This window comes from Pectinophora gossypiella, chromosome 2 (genome assembly GCF_024362695.1).
Source record: "Pectinophora gossypiella chromosome 2, ilPecGoss1.1, whole genome shotgun sequence".
Classification (NCBI taxonomy): Eukaryota; Metazoa; Arthropoda; class Insecta; order Lepidoptera; family Gelechiidae; genus Pectinophora; species Pectinophora gossypiella.
This window is the reverse complement of record NC_065405.1, coordinates 16,363,989-16,378,950: the sequence shown is the minus strand read 5'-3', so window position 1 is coordinate 16,378,950 and position 14,962 is coordinate 16,363,989. Positions and strand designations below refer to the sequence as shown.

The 14,962-nt window shown below is 40.9% G+C and overlaps 1 protein-coding gene across 3 annotated transcripts in view; it reads right to left on the bottom strand.

Annotated features, from left to right (window-relative positions):
* Positions 1-14,962, bottom strand: part of LOC126378029 (neuroglian-like) — a 52,174-nt gene that overhangs the window by 11,534 nt on the left and 25,678 nt on the right. For all 3 annotated transcript variants that reach the window (XM_050026100.1, XM_050026117.1, XM_050026108.1), the window contains exons 6-13: positions 13,673-13,830; positions 11,876-11,993; positions 5,224-5,365; positions 4,184-4,311; positions 3,614-3,895; positions 2,251-2,473; positions 980-1,127; positions 266-427 (exon numbers count right to left, since the gene is read on the bottom strand). In XM_050026100.1, coding sequence (XP_049882057.1) covers positions 266-427; positions 980-1,127; positions 2,251-2,473; positions 3,614-3,895; positions 4,184-4,311; positions 5,224-5,365; positions 11,876-11,993; positions 13,673-13,830 — 1,361 coding nt within the window. The remainder of the gene's footprint in view (positions 1-265; positions 428-979; positions 1,128-2,250; positions 2,474-3,613; positions 3,896-4,183; positions 4,312-5,223; positions 5,366-11,875; positions 11,994-13,672; positions 13,831-14,962) is intronic.

Here is a 14,962-nt window from a genome sequence, read left to right as displayed (position 1 = left end):
ATTTACAATCGTTGTTCAATGCAATCAAGAATTCATTCTTTCAACTGAATAACCCTAATCTTGGACCACCCATTTTAACCGATTACCGCAACGGGTTTGGTAATCGAGCCTTTTAGATACAAACATTTGTATTGAAAACACAGTGCACAGCACGTTTTATAATATGCAATTTCTATTCTATACACCACAATATTATAAAGGTTCAAAGTCTTAGTTCAGCAACATTCCCAAAAATCCTCTATAAAACCCTGAAAGGTGTACTCACCTTGATCTTGTAAGGCACGAAGGTGGGCGTGTTGGGCACGAGCAGGTCCGTCTGCTCCCAGTCGCGCACCTGCTGCTCCTGCCACGGCTGCCCCGTGATGTTGCGGCGCCAGGAGACCAGGTAGTAGAAGCCCGGACCGTTGTGCTCGATTTGGGGCATTTTCTAGGAAGAAAACATGGGGGAAATTACTACTTGAGAACACATACATTGCGCACAAATCTCTCATCATCGATCGATGTTACACCAAGCTTTTCCAGCAGGCAAACTGTATCCTCCAGATAATTGACTGAATTGTACAGGGTATTTATTTATTTAACAGTTTATTACACACAATACAGGGGGGTTAAAAAGGCCACATGGAAGCAATTCATCTAAAAAAGCAATATTGCAATTTGACATTTGCGCATATAAAAATAAATGCGCAATGCAAACAGATGACAAATAGGAATATTGCTTTCTTAGATGAATTGCTTCGATGTGGCCATTTTAACCCCCCTGAACATAAAGACAGACTAACACAAGACTTAGATTTGGTTCAACTTATTTCCAGTAGAAATCCCTGTCAACAGGCCGTTTATGTTTATATTGGTGCAGATTTTGGGAGGGAGGATGTTGGTTTAGTAGATCGGAAAGTAGCTCTTACTTAACTTGTCGTAGGAACGGCACAATTTTGAACCGAGACCGATGTCGAAAGATCCCGTGACGTGTACTCACCGACCAAGAGATGATCATGTTGTTAGGTTCTGTGCCCTTGCCCTCAACGTTGTCGGGGTTCTTGTACGGCACATCCGGCTGCGTGGTGCACATCGGCTGCGAGTGCCCCGAGGGGTTGGACGGCCCGATCTTGTTCCACGCTATTACTCTGCAATGAGGATGATTATCATTTTTTATTGAATGATGAGTGTAACGGACTTAATGCTCGGCGGCTTGTGATAATGGGTAATAAAACGAAATACTTAATAAGAGAAAAGCCAAAATATAATGTAAAGTATAAAACAAAGTCGCTTTTTGTATCCCTATGTACGCTTAAATCTTTAAAACTACGAAACGTATTTTGATGCGGTTTTTTTTAATAGATAGAGTCATTTAAGAGGAAGGTTTAATATGTATAATAATATCCTGATTGTCCGAAAAAGTAAGATGATTCCGTGCTTCGGAGGGCACGTTAAGCCGTTGGTCCCGGCTATTAGCCGTAAAAACACCTCCACCAACCTGCAGTGGAGCAGCGTGGTGGAGTATGCTCTATACCCCCTCCGGTTGATTGAGGGGAGGCCTGTGCCCAGCAGTGGGACGTATATAGGCAGTTTATGTTATGTTATGTATATCCATGAAATAGTGGAGAAATACTGTTATTTTTGAGGTTTTTAATGTGATGTCGTAAATAATTTCATTTTTTCCTCAGCAATGCACCTGAGCGAAGCCGGGGCGGGTCGCTGGTATAATGTAAAATATAACAGTAAGGAAGCACCGCAGAAAGTCAACCAGCAAAACAAAAAACGTATCAAAAGACAAAACAAAAATGTCATTCCATAACAGGCCGGAGACCAGCCAGTCGCTGCCCAACTAAAGAGTTCGCGACAATGAGAACATTATAACATCTATCAATCGGGATAGGCTCATAAATAGCGCGAATTATCGCAGGTAGGTTACAATATACGCGATAACGTCTTCAGATTTGACTTTGACTTTGACTAATCTGTTGCGTTTATCACAGTTACAGTTACCGTATCGAGAGAGTGATAGAATTGTAAGTTGGAACTAAAATAAAACTCTCAATAAGTTTTCTCCGATGATCCTACATAGAAAATAAGCAATTTCTGATTTTGATTACATAACATATTACCACTAAGATTATGTCCTAGCTAAACTAGGGATCACAAAGTCATTTTTGTGATATGTCCCCATCAGGATTCGAACCCGGGGCCTCCGGATCGCTCAACCACTGGACTACAGAGGTCGTTAAAGCTAGATGAAAGCGACAATACCTGAAAGTGTAGTTAGCCCAGGGGCTCATCTCAATGGTCCACGTTTTGTCTGCCCGTGGTACGTTGTCGCTGACGATGTCCCACGTGTCGGGCGTGAAGGACGTGTTGTACTGGATGGTGTACCGCAGCGTGGCGGCGCGGTTGTCGCTCGTGTCCTTCCAATTGATGATGGCGACGCGGCGGTCGCAGGTCACGCTCACGATTACGGGTGGGTTGGGCTTGTCTGCAAAGCAACAGTGTGTTTATTGCATAAAGTTTAATAAATCATCATAAACTGCCTATATACGTCCCACTGCTGGGCACAGGCCTCCCCTCAATCAACCGGAGGGGGTATGGAGCATACTCCACCACGCTGCTCCACTGCGGGTTGGTGGAGGTGTTTTTTACGGCTAATAGCCGGGACCGACGGCTTAACGTGCCCTCCGAAACACGGAATCATCTTACTTTTTCGGACAATCAGGTGATTCAAGCCTGAAAAGTCCTTACCAAACAAAGGACAGTCTCACAAAGTGATTTCGACAATGTCCCCATCGGGAATCGAACCCGGACCTCCAGATCGTGAGCCTAACGCTCTAACCACTAGACCACGGAGGCTGTTTAGCATAAAGTTTAGCTTTACCTTATTCTCCAAATAGTGAGTGATTTCGGCGACACGTCGAATTGACTGCAATGATTAACTTTTAATCTTTTGTGCTCCAAGGCAGTACGCTCAAGTAAAGTTAATGCGTTCGTTCTTTATAATGTACAATATTTACAATCCCGCCATGTAAACTCCTGACATCCATGGCACAGGCATTTAGCCTACCATGGATATCGGCTGTTTACAACAACCATTTTGTCTGTAAAGTTTCCTGTATTCTACTGTGCTGTATGAACTATTAGTTTTTCAATAAAGCATAATTATATATTTATAATTCTCTCCGAAGAGGTTCAAATGGCACGGGCCGTAACCAACCTGATACTGATGTCAGGGTTATCTTTAAACCTCCAAAGCTTCCTGGGATGTCTACTTACTACAGTACAGTTTAAGAAACAAGGACCTCTTTCGAACAATTTGCATGTACATAAATTTTGAGCAACTGCGTATTTGGGTTGGGCGAAAAATCTTTGAATAACTAGACAATCGATAGCAGCGGTGGGCTTGTAAGACATTTGGAAAATAGGTTCTGGCAGCGTATATAGTAGAAATATTTTAGAGTTGAAATCAAATAGAAATGCATTCATGTGGGTGTGGTGTGTTCAACGACCGGCCTCATCAACATAGTCAATATTAGCTCAAATAATGACTATACTTACCTCCTGAAGGACAGAATATATACGATTAACTACAGAAACGAAAAGACTTAATACAATATCAACTTACCCTGTACAGTGAGCGTGGCTTGCGCGCGCGCCTCATCATACTGCGTGCGCGCGATACACGTATACTCTCCAGAATCCAGCTCAGTGGTGTCGGATATCAGCAGCGAGTAATCGTTGGTCATGCGGAACCGCGGTTGGTTCTCCAGGTCTATGGGTTGTCCGTCATTGAGCCAGATGATCTCTAATTTGAGGGACTCATCAGCGTTAGCGTTGCAACGGAATGTGGCCGAAGACCCCGCGGCAACTTCGTAATCTTCAGGCTTGTCCGTTATAACGGTGCGTTCTGGAATTTGAAGGATTTGGTCTTAGTGTAATGTGAATACCCGTGAATTTACTTTGTGAATGATATCATAGCTAAGTTCATTTATTAAATCAATATAGATTAGTTGGGGGTCATAATTCAGTGAACTCCACTCTTTCAGTTTACATCACATGTCCCTAACATTATCCCGTTTTTCACAGGGTCCGCTTACCTAACCTGAAGATACGACAGGTCCGATTATTTACAGAAGCAACTGCCTGTATGACCTTCCAACTCGTGAAGGGAAAACCAGAAAAGAAATAAACTTACTCTTGACAGTCAGGGAACCGAAAGCGGACTTTTCACCGAACTTGTTTTTCGCGTAGCACTGATATTTGCCCACGTCCGTGAACGATACGTCTCTGATTACCAGGTCGCCTTCCGAAGTGATGTTATATCTGGAAACAAGGTGACGATTTGTTAGGGATAACGGCCTCCGAGGATCAGTAGTTACGAATTGAGCTCACTGGTACAAATCACGACCATAAAAACATTTTGTAATCCCTAGTTTGGTTAGGACACTGTAGACTGATCCGATTCTCCGAAAGTAAGATATTACGTACATCAGAGGGTACGTTGAGCAGTCGGTTCCAGCTACTATTCACCTCTATATGCCAGGGTTCTATGGCGGCTCAATAGTAACCCTGACCACCAGAACCTGCCTGCACCTGTACAGGTTTGATGAGGTCAGTCCCAAAAACACGACAGAAGAAAATATATTTAAAACATATGCAGCTTAGAGCTACGCTCTTGTCGGTGTAGCATTCTTCATGCTACGTTTTAGGAAAAAATAGGGCAGTGGTTTCCCTCTTGCCTTCCTTGTTACTCAGTAATGCGGAAGAAATACCTAGACTAAGACACGGGACAATATGTTTCGAATAGTTTCGTCAATTGAATTGAATCATGAGTCTCTCGTTTGGAATTTAATGGAGCAGTGTCGTAGAGTGTGCTCTTTACCTCTGCTTATCGAGAAGGGGAAACAAGAAGTGATAAGGTATTATCTGATTAAGCCTACGAAGGAAATCGTGATCCCACTGCCGCATCACGATTTCCTTCGTAGCTGTGCGAACTTCATTATTATCATCATTATCATCCGTACGACGCCCACTGCTGGGCATAGGCCTCCCCCAAGGATCTCCTCGACGGTCCAGCGCTCGTTCTGTGCGAACTTGCGTTACGCCTATATACTACTGTTGTAGTTTGGCGATTAAAGTGTACACGTATGTCATTTTATTTAAAATCAAAATGCGGAGGGCATTGCCGTCGTCACACTATCTTTTGGGTCTAAACTCTTGTGATATTTGACTTACTTCCCCCCAGTGACGTCGACCTCGTCTCTCATCCACTTGACCTGCGGCTTGGGCGCGCCGAACACGCGGCACTTGAGCACTGCCACCGACCCGTCCACCTTCACCAAGTCTTCCGGCCCTTCCTTGATCTCTGGAGGGATTGCTGGAAGGAAGAGCATACAACGTTACTACTATGACACTTGGGAACACAGTACAAATACAAATTGATTTATTTGTGAAACACAGGTAAAGTAGGTTGTTATACATTATATATATATAGGTTAGAGCGCTGTGATCTACCAGTCGGCGTACAAATATAAATTAATTAAACATTAATATTATAAATTAATATTATAAACGAATTAAACATTAGAATTCTCTACTATATGCATGCCCTATTATATTTTTCACATTATTAAATATATAAATTTATTATTAATAATTGCCACAATAATATAAAAGTTAAAAAGAAAAAAAAAAGATACGCACAAAGGAAATAAGAAAATAAGATACGCACGAATTCGACTTTTGAGTTGGAAATCATATTTGAATCATAGATAATTGACATCACGTGGTTTCCAGGATTTGTGCCCGGTTAAATGCATTGATGTAAAATATGTCAGTGTGGTTAACCTCATTGGGTCAATGGCAATAAGGTCGCTCCCCATTCCATGGGATAAACATAGCTGGCGAGGTGTGGGTGTACGTACGTACTGTACATCTCTATTTACCCTTTCGGGTATATTACGTTATGAAAACATACACAATGACGTTGTAAGTAAACATTTTTGCACCGTATTGGAATTTCGCACCTTGCACCTTCGCGATCAACAAAAAATAGTGTATACACTATGTGTATTCTACCTTCGACTACGCCCGAGGGTCACGTAACCCACCTCATTTTTTTTTTCAATTCTATTTTCGCATATTCCCATTACAAAGCCATCCAACCGCATCCGCGTCGATCACTCGACCGCATCAAAGACCTATTTACAAACAAAGCAACCCACTTTGACCTGGGGGCGAAATGACAAACATCTATCTACGACCGACTTCATATAACAGATATGAATTCGCCTTGAATTCACCTCGAAAGTAATAATATCCGTTAGTTTGTGTAGATTGGGGTGTGGGCGTGTGAAAATGTGTCGCTGTCCATAAGGATGTGACCAATAACACTCTCCGGCTTGATACTAGGATTAGCTGTAATAGGGAAATGTAGACTTATATTTAGGCCTGATTCGCGGTTTTTTGGAGAAATACGACCTAAAGAGGAAGAATAACTATCCGTTGTATGAGGATCAAACGAAACACAAGCATCAAGTTGATTGGGAATGAAGTGTCTGTATGTAACAATGTAGGTTTGTTGGACATTTATAAGACAGGGAACTCATCATCTCTCTAGCATTATCCCGTTTTTCACAGGGTCCGCTTACCTAACCTTAAAATTTGACAGGCCCGGATTTTTGTAAGCGACTGTCTGTCTGACCTTCCACCTCACGAAGGGAAAAACAGCCCAATACTATGTTTATTTATTATTTAACATGGTTGATATACCCAAAATTCGCACCCAGCGCTTCGTTTCATCTTTCCCTTCAACTTATGACTTGAGTTTTTTAAGTCAAGACTAAATAAGCACGTTCTGGATAACCTCATAACACGGTCGATATTTTCTTAAACACAGAGAATGAAAAATGAGAGGGAGAATGGTGTCAACAGCAAACATAACAATTGATTAAAAAATATAGGTGTATTACATTGCAGTATCTATAAGTATATTGATTATTTTGCTACATTAGTATAACGATCATTACAGGCCTATTCCTTCGTCCATGTCATTAGGTATATCCATAATTACAATTATTCTAGCGTACTTCTATGACTCGCCGCCGGGACTGGCGACATAACCTAGTTTTTTCTATGCAACTGATCGATATATTCTCAGAAATTGCGTCATACTGCAAGTTTAATACCCTTAACTTTATTGTGTTGTGTACTATCCAATCTAGGTTAACTATCTTTGAATATTTTACCTATTTAAACGATTTTATTTTTTCAAAAATATTGAATATTGAGATCGAAAATACGAAAAACTGATCGTACAGAAAAAGCCTCTCTTTTTATAGAAAGAACATTACGATTTTGCTGGAGCTAAAATTTGGCTCCAGATTAAGTTACTCTTGTAGCTAGTTTAAGGCTTATTTTCAATCAATCAATAATACTTTATTGCACAACAACAACAGCATTTTGTATGTGCTCTTTGTTTTGTGATGTGATGTTATTGTATATAATCTATCTGTGGCTTCCTAAAATAATATTCGTTTATTTCTAAAACGCCTCACGTAATGTGGGAAAAACGGAGCTAAGGGACAAAATAAAAAAATTCTGACGAAACGTGATCACGCTACGACGAGGAAGGATGACTCAGAGGGGTTATCGAACTTCCCCAAATTCATACGTAAGTAGTACAGGACCCACCCCCGCCGCGCCCGCTATTTGATAGGGGCAGATCCCTAGTCCAAATAGGTATCACGTAACGAAAATACACAGCGTGAAAACTTTATTTTCAGCACGTTTACTACTTGGTAATTTAATTCAATTTACAGATTGCCGAGGTCGCTGATTCGAACCTCAGCAAGAGCCTAAACTGAATTTGAATTTCATTTCGATCATAAATGTGTACCACATGCTGAGCGGTGGAATGTGTTTCGGAAGTTATGACCTAATCTGCTTGTTTTCCTTTCACGAGTTGGACGGTCAGATAGGCAGTCGTCTCTGTAAAAAAACCGGACCTGTGAAATCTTCAGATTAGGTAAACGGACCCTGTCAAAAAAGGGATAACGCGAGGGAGATGATGCATTCAATTTATAATAAATACTAACGCTATTAGTATTACGAAGTAATAGTTTGAAGAATTTTGTATTAAGAAATATCTTCGCAAATACTTGTTAAAACTTGGTTAATGCCATCAGGAAATTAAATAAACAGAACGCGTATACAACAAAACTCTACTAAAATATTGTTCGACATAATTCAAAAAACGATTATCGTTAAACCAAAAATAAAACGCGCGTCTGTTTACGAAACAAACGAACACGTGCTCAATTTGCGCGAAGCCAGTTTTTTTCACATTACTTTTTAAAGCGGGTGCAATGACCTTCCAAACGTGAGGAGAAATGGCGCAACTTGACATTCTAAAGACGCAATTTTCGCGCGCTTTTTTTGTTGAAAATAGGTTCTGCGTAGGAGGTTAGATTACCTTCGAAACTCGTGAATCCTTTCACGAGTTTTCGAATCCTTTCGATTTGTTACACAACATTGGTGAATCATTTGCTAGAAAAGAATGCAAGATAGAACCGCTTGGTTGACAAAAACGATATTTCTCGTCAGTAACTACTAATCCGCTCCCGTTCTTAAAGTAACAAACGGATCAATGACTACGCTACATTTTCCCTGTTTCTAAATTGTTCCTGATCATTTGCCACCCTAATCTTTTTTTATAAGGGCTGCATTCAGGTAGCGATTACGTCATAACACGCAATATGGGTGCAGCTGCGGTTTTTTTATCACGCGTCTACCTCGAGGTAAAGACGCACAGACGACTGCACATTTGTAAGTTTTTGGCAACATCATACCATTATTTGTTAGCAACGCCAGCGTTTGTCAAACTTATTAAACCTTGTCCCCCTGAAAAACTCTTGAATCTTTCGTATTTCGAATTGTATGATAAATGATCAAATAATTGATAAGACTGTCAGTACAGTACTATTCAGAGGCGAAGGACAGGAGTCCTAGTATGGCTTTGTAATAGACTACTCTGGGCGCCATTCCACTTGCGTCAGACAACTGCGGGGCGGAAGGCAAGAGGGAAACCAACCACTGCCCTATTCTTCCCTAAAAAGTAACATAGAAAATGCTGCACCGACAAGAGCGTGGCTCTTAAATTGATGATGATGAATTGATAGAGGCGAACGAAAAAGTTTCTTGATTGAAGCATCACGACCAACTCTTCACAACCAACTCACTTCCCACTCAATCCTAATAAAATTAATAATGCCCACCCTCCGATTGAAAGAAGGAAACTTGTGTCTAAAAGTAGGACAATAGGGATTTCACGTTTTGTTATAATAATTCAATTATAAAGGTGAATGGAAAGCTTTCTAACTTGAAACACCAGTTCGCGAATGTCCAGGGGATCTCAACATCATCATCTGCGCTATCCCGTTTTCACAGGGTCCGCTTACATAACCTGAAGATTTGACAGGTCCGGTTTTTTACAGAAGCGACAGCTTGTTTGATTTCCAACACGCGAAGGTAAAACCAGGGAGTCTAAACATCCAGTTTGAAAATCTCAACGGTTCAAACCCAGTTTGAAAACCACTGTTTTTGCTATTGTATCGATTGGACCGGCAATCGTCACACGATTAGAGAGGGTGGTAGAAACTGTATTATTATTTGAACAGCTGTTTATTGGGGTCCTCTTAATCTTTTGCTACTGATTTTATGTGATCTATGGAGCTTGTTGTGTGTAATCAGATTTTCTTCTCCCACCCACAGTGAGGAGGATGACTAACCTCAGCAACTGTCAGGGTGATTATTCAGCCCTAAATACCCTTGCAATGGCTCGTGAAATATAAGTAGTAACCGGGACCAACAGCTTAACGTGCCTTCCGAAGCACGGATCATCTTACTTCCGGACAATCAGGCGATCAGCCTGTAATGTCCTAACCAAACTAGAAATCTCAAAGTGATTTTTGTGATATGTCCCCACCAGGATTTGGACCCGGGACCTCCGGATCGTGAGCCCAACGCATAAACCACTGGACCACGGAGGCCGTCTCGAATTTGGACATTCAAAACTGTAAAGGGCTCTTATTTTTTTTAATAATTAAGACAACTAGAGCACGAACCAACGCAATACACGGAAGTTGAGAATCAGGCAAAAATAGATACGTGCTACTTTTACAAGCTTTTACGTACTAGTTTAATGGGTGTATCCTTTTACAATCTCCTTGGTGTCTTCGTGAATATAATAGAGGAGATAATAGGATTGAAAGGTAAAGAATCGTAGCGAGGAAGCGTGAGCGCAGCACCCACAGTAGTCCAATCAAAGAATCTATTATTTAATCTGTGGCTGCATTCGCTCCATCACAGAAGTCAATCTTAACTGATGTGGAAAATATATAAAGTATCTTTGTTTTTTACTCTTTTTTATCCTAATACGGCTTTGAAATAGACTAGTCTGGGCGTCATCCCACTCGCGTCAGACAGAGTACTGCGAGGCGGAATAAAATGAATATCCAACCAGCATAAATGGTATAATTTTATTAGAAAACAAACACGCAGGGAAACGAGGACGATATAACAATAAACGTCAGTCATAATTAATAGGACGCGCAGGGGGCGACCCTAATCCTTGTTAAGCTCGCTCGAATATAATTTTACTATTTCCCTCCTGCACTAACTTTGATAATTCAATGTACTTAATGGTTTATTCAAAAGATTATCCCACGATATGATGAGAAATTATGATCGTAAATCTGCCTGTACTTGCCTTTTAAATCCGCTTAAAGTGGAAAGTAAATTAGTTAAATATATACATAAACAGCCTATATACGTCCCACTGCTGCGTACACGCCTCCCTTCAATCAACCGGAGGGGGTATGGAGCATACTCCACCACGCTGCTTTACTGCGGGTCATGAAATCTGATTACTAAATAAAGATTGATCTAAAGGTGAGAAAAATCGTTTTCATTTTTCTATTTAACTTATATAATGAATAATGTATTAATAAGTGCGACACTTTGTCACGTTTTTCTATGACGTTACAAGTTGCTTTTTCATACAAATTCCATAGTAATTTAATGTGTTGACATTTAGTAAAAAGTAGCTGATTTGACTAGTTGGAAACTACCCTATTGTCCATCATGTTAGATTGGACACAATCCCTCTGCCGGATTTTATGCCAACGACATGCCAAGCTGGGAAGTCAAGCAGCTTTGCGTATTCTACGTTTTTAATTCGATCTCAGAAGCTATAAATAAACTGAAAAGAATAACAATTGACCCAAAATGTGATAAAGGTTGTTATTATTTTAATTTTGATAAAATTTATGAGTCGTGATTACAAATTGGTTACATGAAAAATAAAGTAATAAATAACAGAGATCATCATCACTAATTTAAGAGCCACGCTCTTGTCGGTGTAGCATTCTCCATGCTACTTTTTAGGGACAAATAGGACAGTGGTTTCGCTCTTGCCTTCCGCCCCGCAGTACTCTGTCTGACGCGAGTATGATGGCGCCCAGAATAGTCTATTTCAATGCCGTACTAGAACTCCTGTCCTTCGCCTCTGAATAGTACTGACAGTTACTGCTGCCCTCTGTCAGGTTCCAGGTTACAGTCCCTGTGACTCGCCTCTTCCGTCCTGCATTGCCGCTTCCATCTCCGCCTCTGCAGCCGTTGAGGTCTTCACCCGTATCCCCTACGTTATACCCCGTAGGTCTGGGTCCCTATTCGAACTCAGCCACCATCTCACTCCGACCTACTGACGTAAGATGCGCCCACCCCCACGGCAAGGACGCGCCGAACAGGAATTGCCTCAGATTAAGATTTCTAGATTAGAATTTTATAATTTATTCTTGACCCAGTCCTATATTTAACGTGTACTCACATTGTACATTGATGTAGACGTCCTTGTAGACATACCCGACGGAGTTAGTGGCGTTGCAGCCGTAGTTGCCGGTGTCCTTCTTGGTGAGGTCCGTGATGATGATACTGTCTGCTGTCACCTGGACAATTGTAACATATTATTAGTAACAGCCTCCATGGCTTAGAGGTTAGAGCGTTGGGCTCGCAATCTGAAGGGCCGGGTTCGTTTTCCGATGAGGACATTGTCGAAATCACTTTGCTGAATCACCTGATTGTCAAAGAAACATACATAAACTCATGTCTAATGTCCACGGGGGTAAGCACAGACTATGGAATTCAATTTACTTCGATCCTGATATCCTGGTTGGTCATCCAACTCACAACTCCCACGAGAATAGAAGAAAAAGTAGAATTATTTTTTTTAGTTAGTTTTTACTGTAAACCGATCTACTCTGAACCGGCGTGCGTGTATGAAGCGATTGATGAATGTGGAGGAAGCAAGAGAAGTGTGTCAGGATCGAAGCAAATGGAATTCTATAGTCTCTGCTTACCCCGGTGGGAAATAGGCGTGAGTTTATGTATGTATGTTTTACTGTAAGTAAATGCGTAACACATACCAAAAAACCATGAAAAATAATTGAAAACGATCAGTTCAGTGCAGGAATCGATCCTGCGATCACAACTAGATGAAACCTCATAACAACTATACCCATACGCTGATAAAGTACGTTACACACGTGCATAAATTATCGTCACGTCCTGTTTACCTCTGACCTTGTCCACAACTGCAGTGTGCAACGTCTTAAATCGTTTATCTAACCAAGGACTGCACTGCCAATCGCTTGCTTCCCTATTTGGAAAATTGCACTCTGATAACTTTGTTGTTCATATAAATATTATCCACTGTCCTAGCATTATCCCGTTTCTCACAGGGTCCGCTTACCTAAACTGAAGATTTGACAGGTCTGGTTTTTTACAGAAGCGACTGCCTGTCTGACCTTCCAACCCGCGAAGGGAAAACCAGCCCAATACAGGTTAGGTCACATAGGTACCTCCGAAAATGCATTTCTCGGGAATGTGGGTTTCTTCACAATACATACATACACATACATAAACTCACGCCCGTAATCCCAAATGGGGTGGGCAGAGCCACAAGTAATCAAAGACAACTTGCAGCCACTGTTGATAAGAAGTCCATGTGTGTGTGTGTGTGTGTGTGTGTGTGTGTGTGTGTTGTGTTTCTTCACAATGTTCATATAAATACTACGAAGTGGAAAACTACACAGGCTGTTAGTAATATGGTAACGAAAAGTTTGAGGCATGATTCAGACCATGGTAACGAGTAGAATTTTCTGTCGCATAAGTATACAACTGAATAACCGAAAGTAAAATGATCCGTGGTTTAAGAGGCAAGTTAAGCCGTTGGCCCAGGTTACTACTTACTGATGTATGGACGTAGTCGTTACATGAGCCATGTGAGGGGCTTTTAGCGGCTCTATAGCTGTCACCAAGGTTGCCGTCAACGTCACAAAGAAGAACATACATACATAAACTCACGCCTCTTTTCCACCGGGGTAAGCAGAGACTATAGAATACCATTTGCTTCGGTCCTGACACACTTCTCTTGCTTCCTCCACATTCATCAATCGCTTCATACACGCACGCCGGTTCAGAGTAGATCGTACTAAACCTTTTCTAAGGACATCTCCAATTTGGTTAATGTAAGTTTTTCTAGGTCTTCCTCTGCCAGCCCTATCATCAGCTTTCGCTTTATATACCGCTTTCGCTTACGATAGAATAAGAATGAACATTTTCTCACCTGTCTTCTAGGGTTAGGCTCAGCTTGCTCGATGGGCTTTCCGTTGTGGACCCAGGAGACCTGCGGCACGGGCGTGCCTCCAGCCTTGCACTTTATGACGGCTGTCTCGCCTTCCGCCATGTTCTGGAACTGTGGCTCTTCGATGAAGAACGGCGCCGCTGTGGGGGGAAATGAGAATTACAATTACAGTTTCTGTCGATTACACAGTTAGAAGAGCTAGAAAGAGTAAGGGAAAGGAGACAAAATAATGACAGTTATTGAGGACAGAAGAGGCAAGAGGATCGGACACTTAATAAGACACGATAACTATTAAAACATAATAAAAGGGAAGCTAAAAGGAAAGTGAGGAACGTTGGGCGAACATCGCGTCTTATAAGGAAGTCAAAGAATTGACAAATAAAATATTTTATATTCAGGGAGACTTTGTTTCCATCTGTCAAATAGGTTAATGCGACATGGTTCAGCGGCCGTAATGTGACAACTTGACAACGATATCCCGCGTGCGGTAAATGATCCAACCCTATTGGTTATGTGATAAATAAACCAATTACACAGCCTCAATTATCGCGTCCCGTGATATGTGGTTGTCATGTAACGCCTGCTGAAGTGATTTATCATTGTTCTTCATCGTTATAATTAATATTTAAGAATAAGAATAAAATAAATTTATTGCCTATTATAATATTGCTCTAACTATTGTTATGGATATTTATAATTATAACTTTTAATCTCACCCCCTATTACATGGGACTTAAATATAGCTGGCGAGAAGTGGGTGTTTATGTAAATTATACTTCTGCTTACCCCTTCGGGAATACTGGCGTGATGCTTTGTGTCATTTAGACTATGCGTGTGGTGATTTTGTATCATGAAAAACTACTATCAATTTTATCAAAATTAAATATTACGACTAGTGCCCTGTGTATCAAAACTTACAAGCCCTGTAATACAAGAAATTTCCTAGTAAAATATTTCATTACTACAAGAATGCGTTTATCAAAACTACACAATACATGTAAATTACATATTACAAGTGGCAATATATATTTTACAAGTATATTTTACAATTCCTCTACTTTTTTTTTGACAAACGTAATTTACACGTACTTCCCCTTCTATCGTGTGGGTTGTAAGGTGAATCACCAACCCCATCAACCCTAGTCAGGGTTACTATTGAACCGCCAAAGGCCCCTAACATGGCTCATGTAACGACTACTAACTAACGTACTTGTAGACTTGTAAGTTTTGATAAACACGGCACAAATCCAATTCCAAAATTAAAAGTAATAA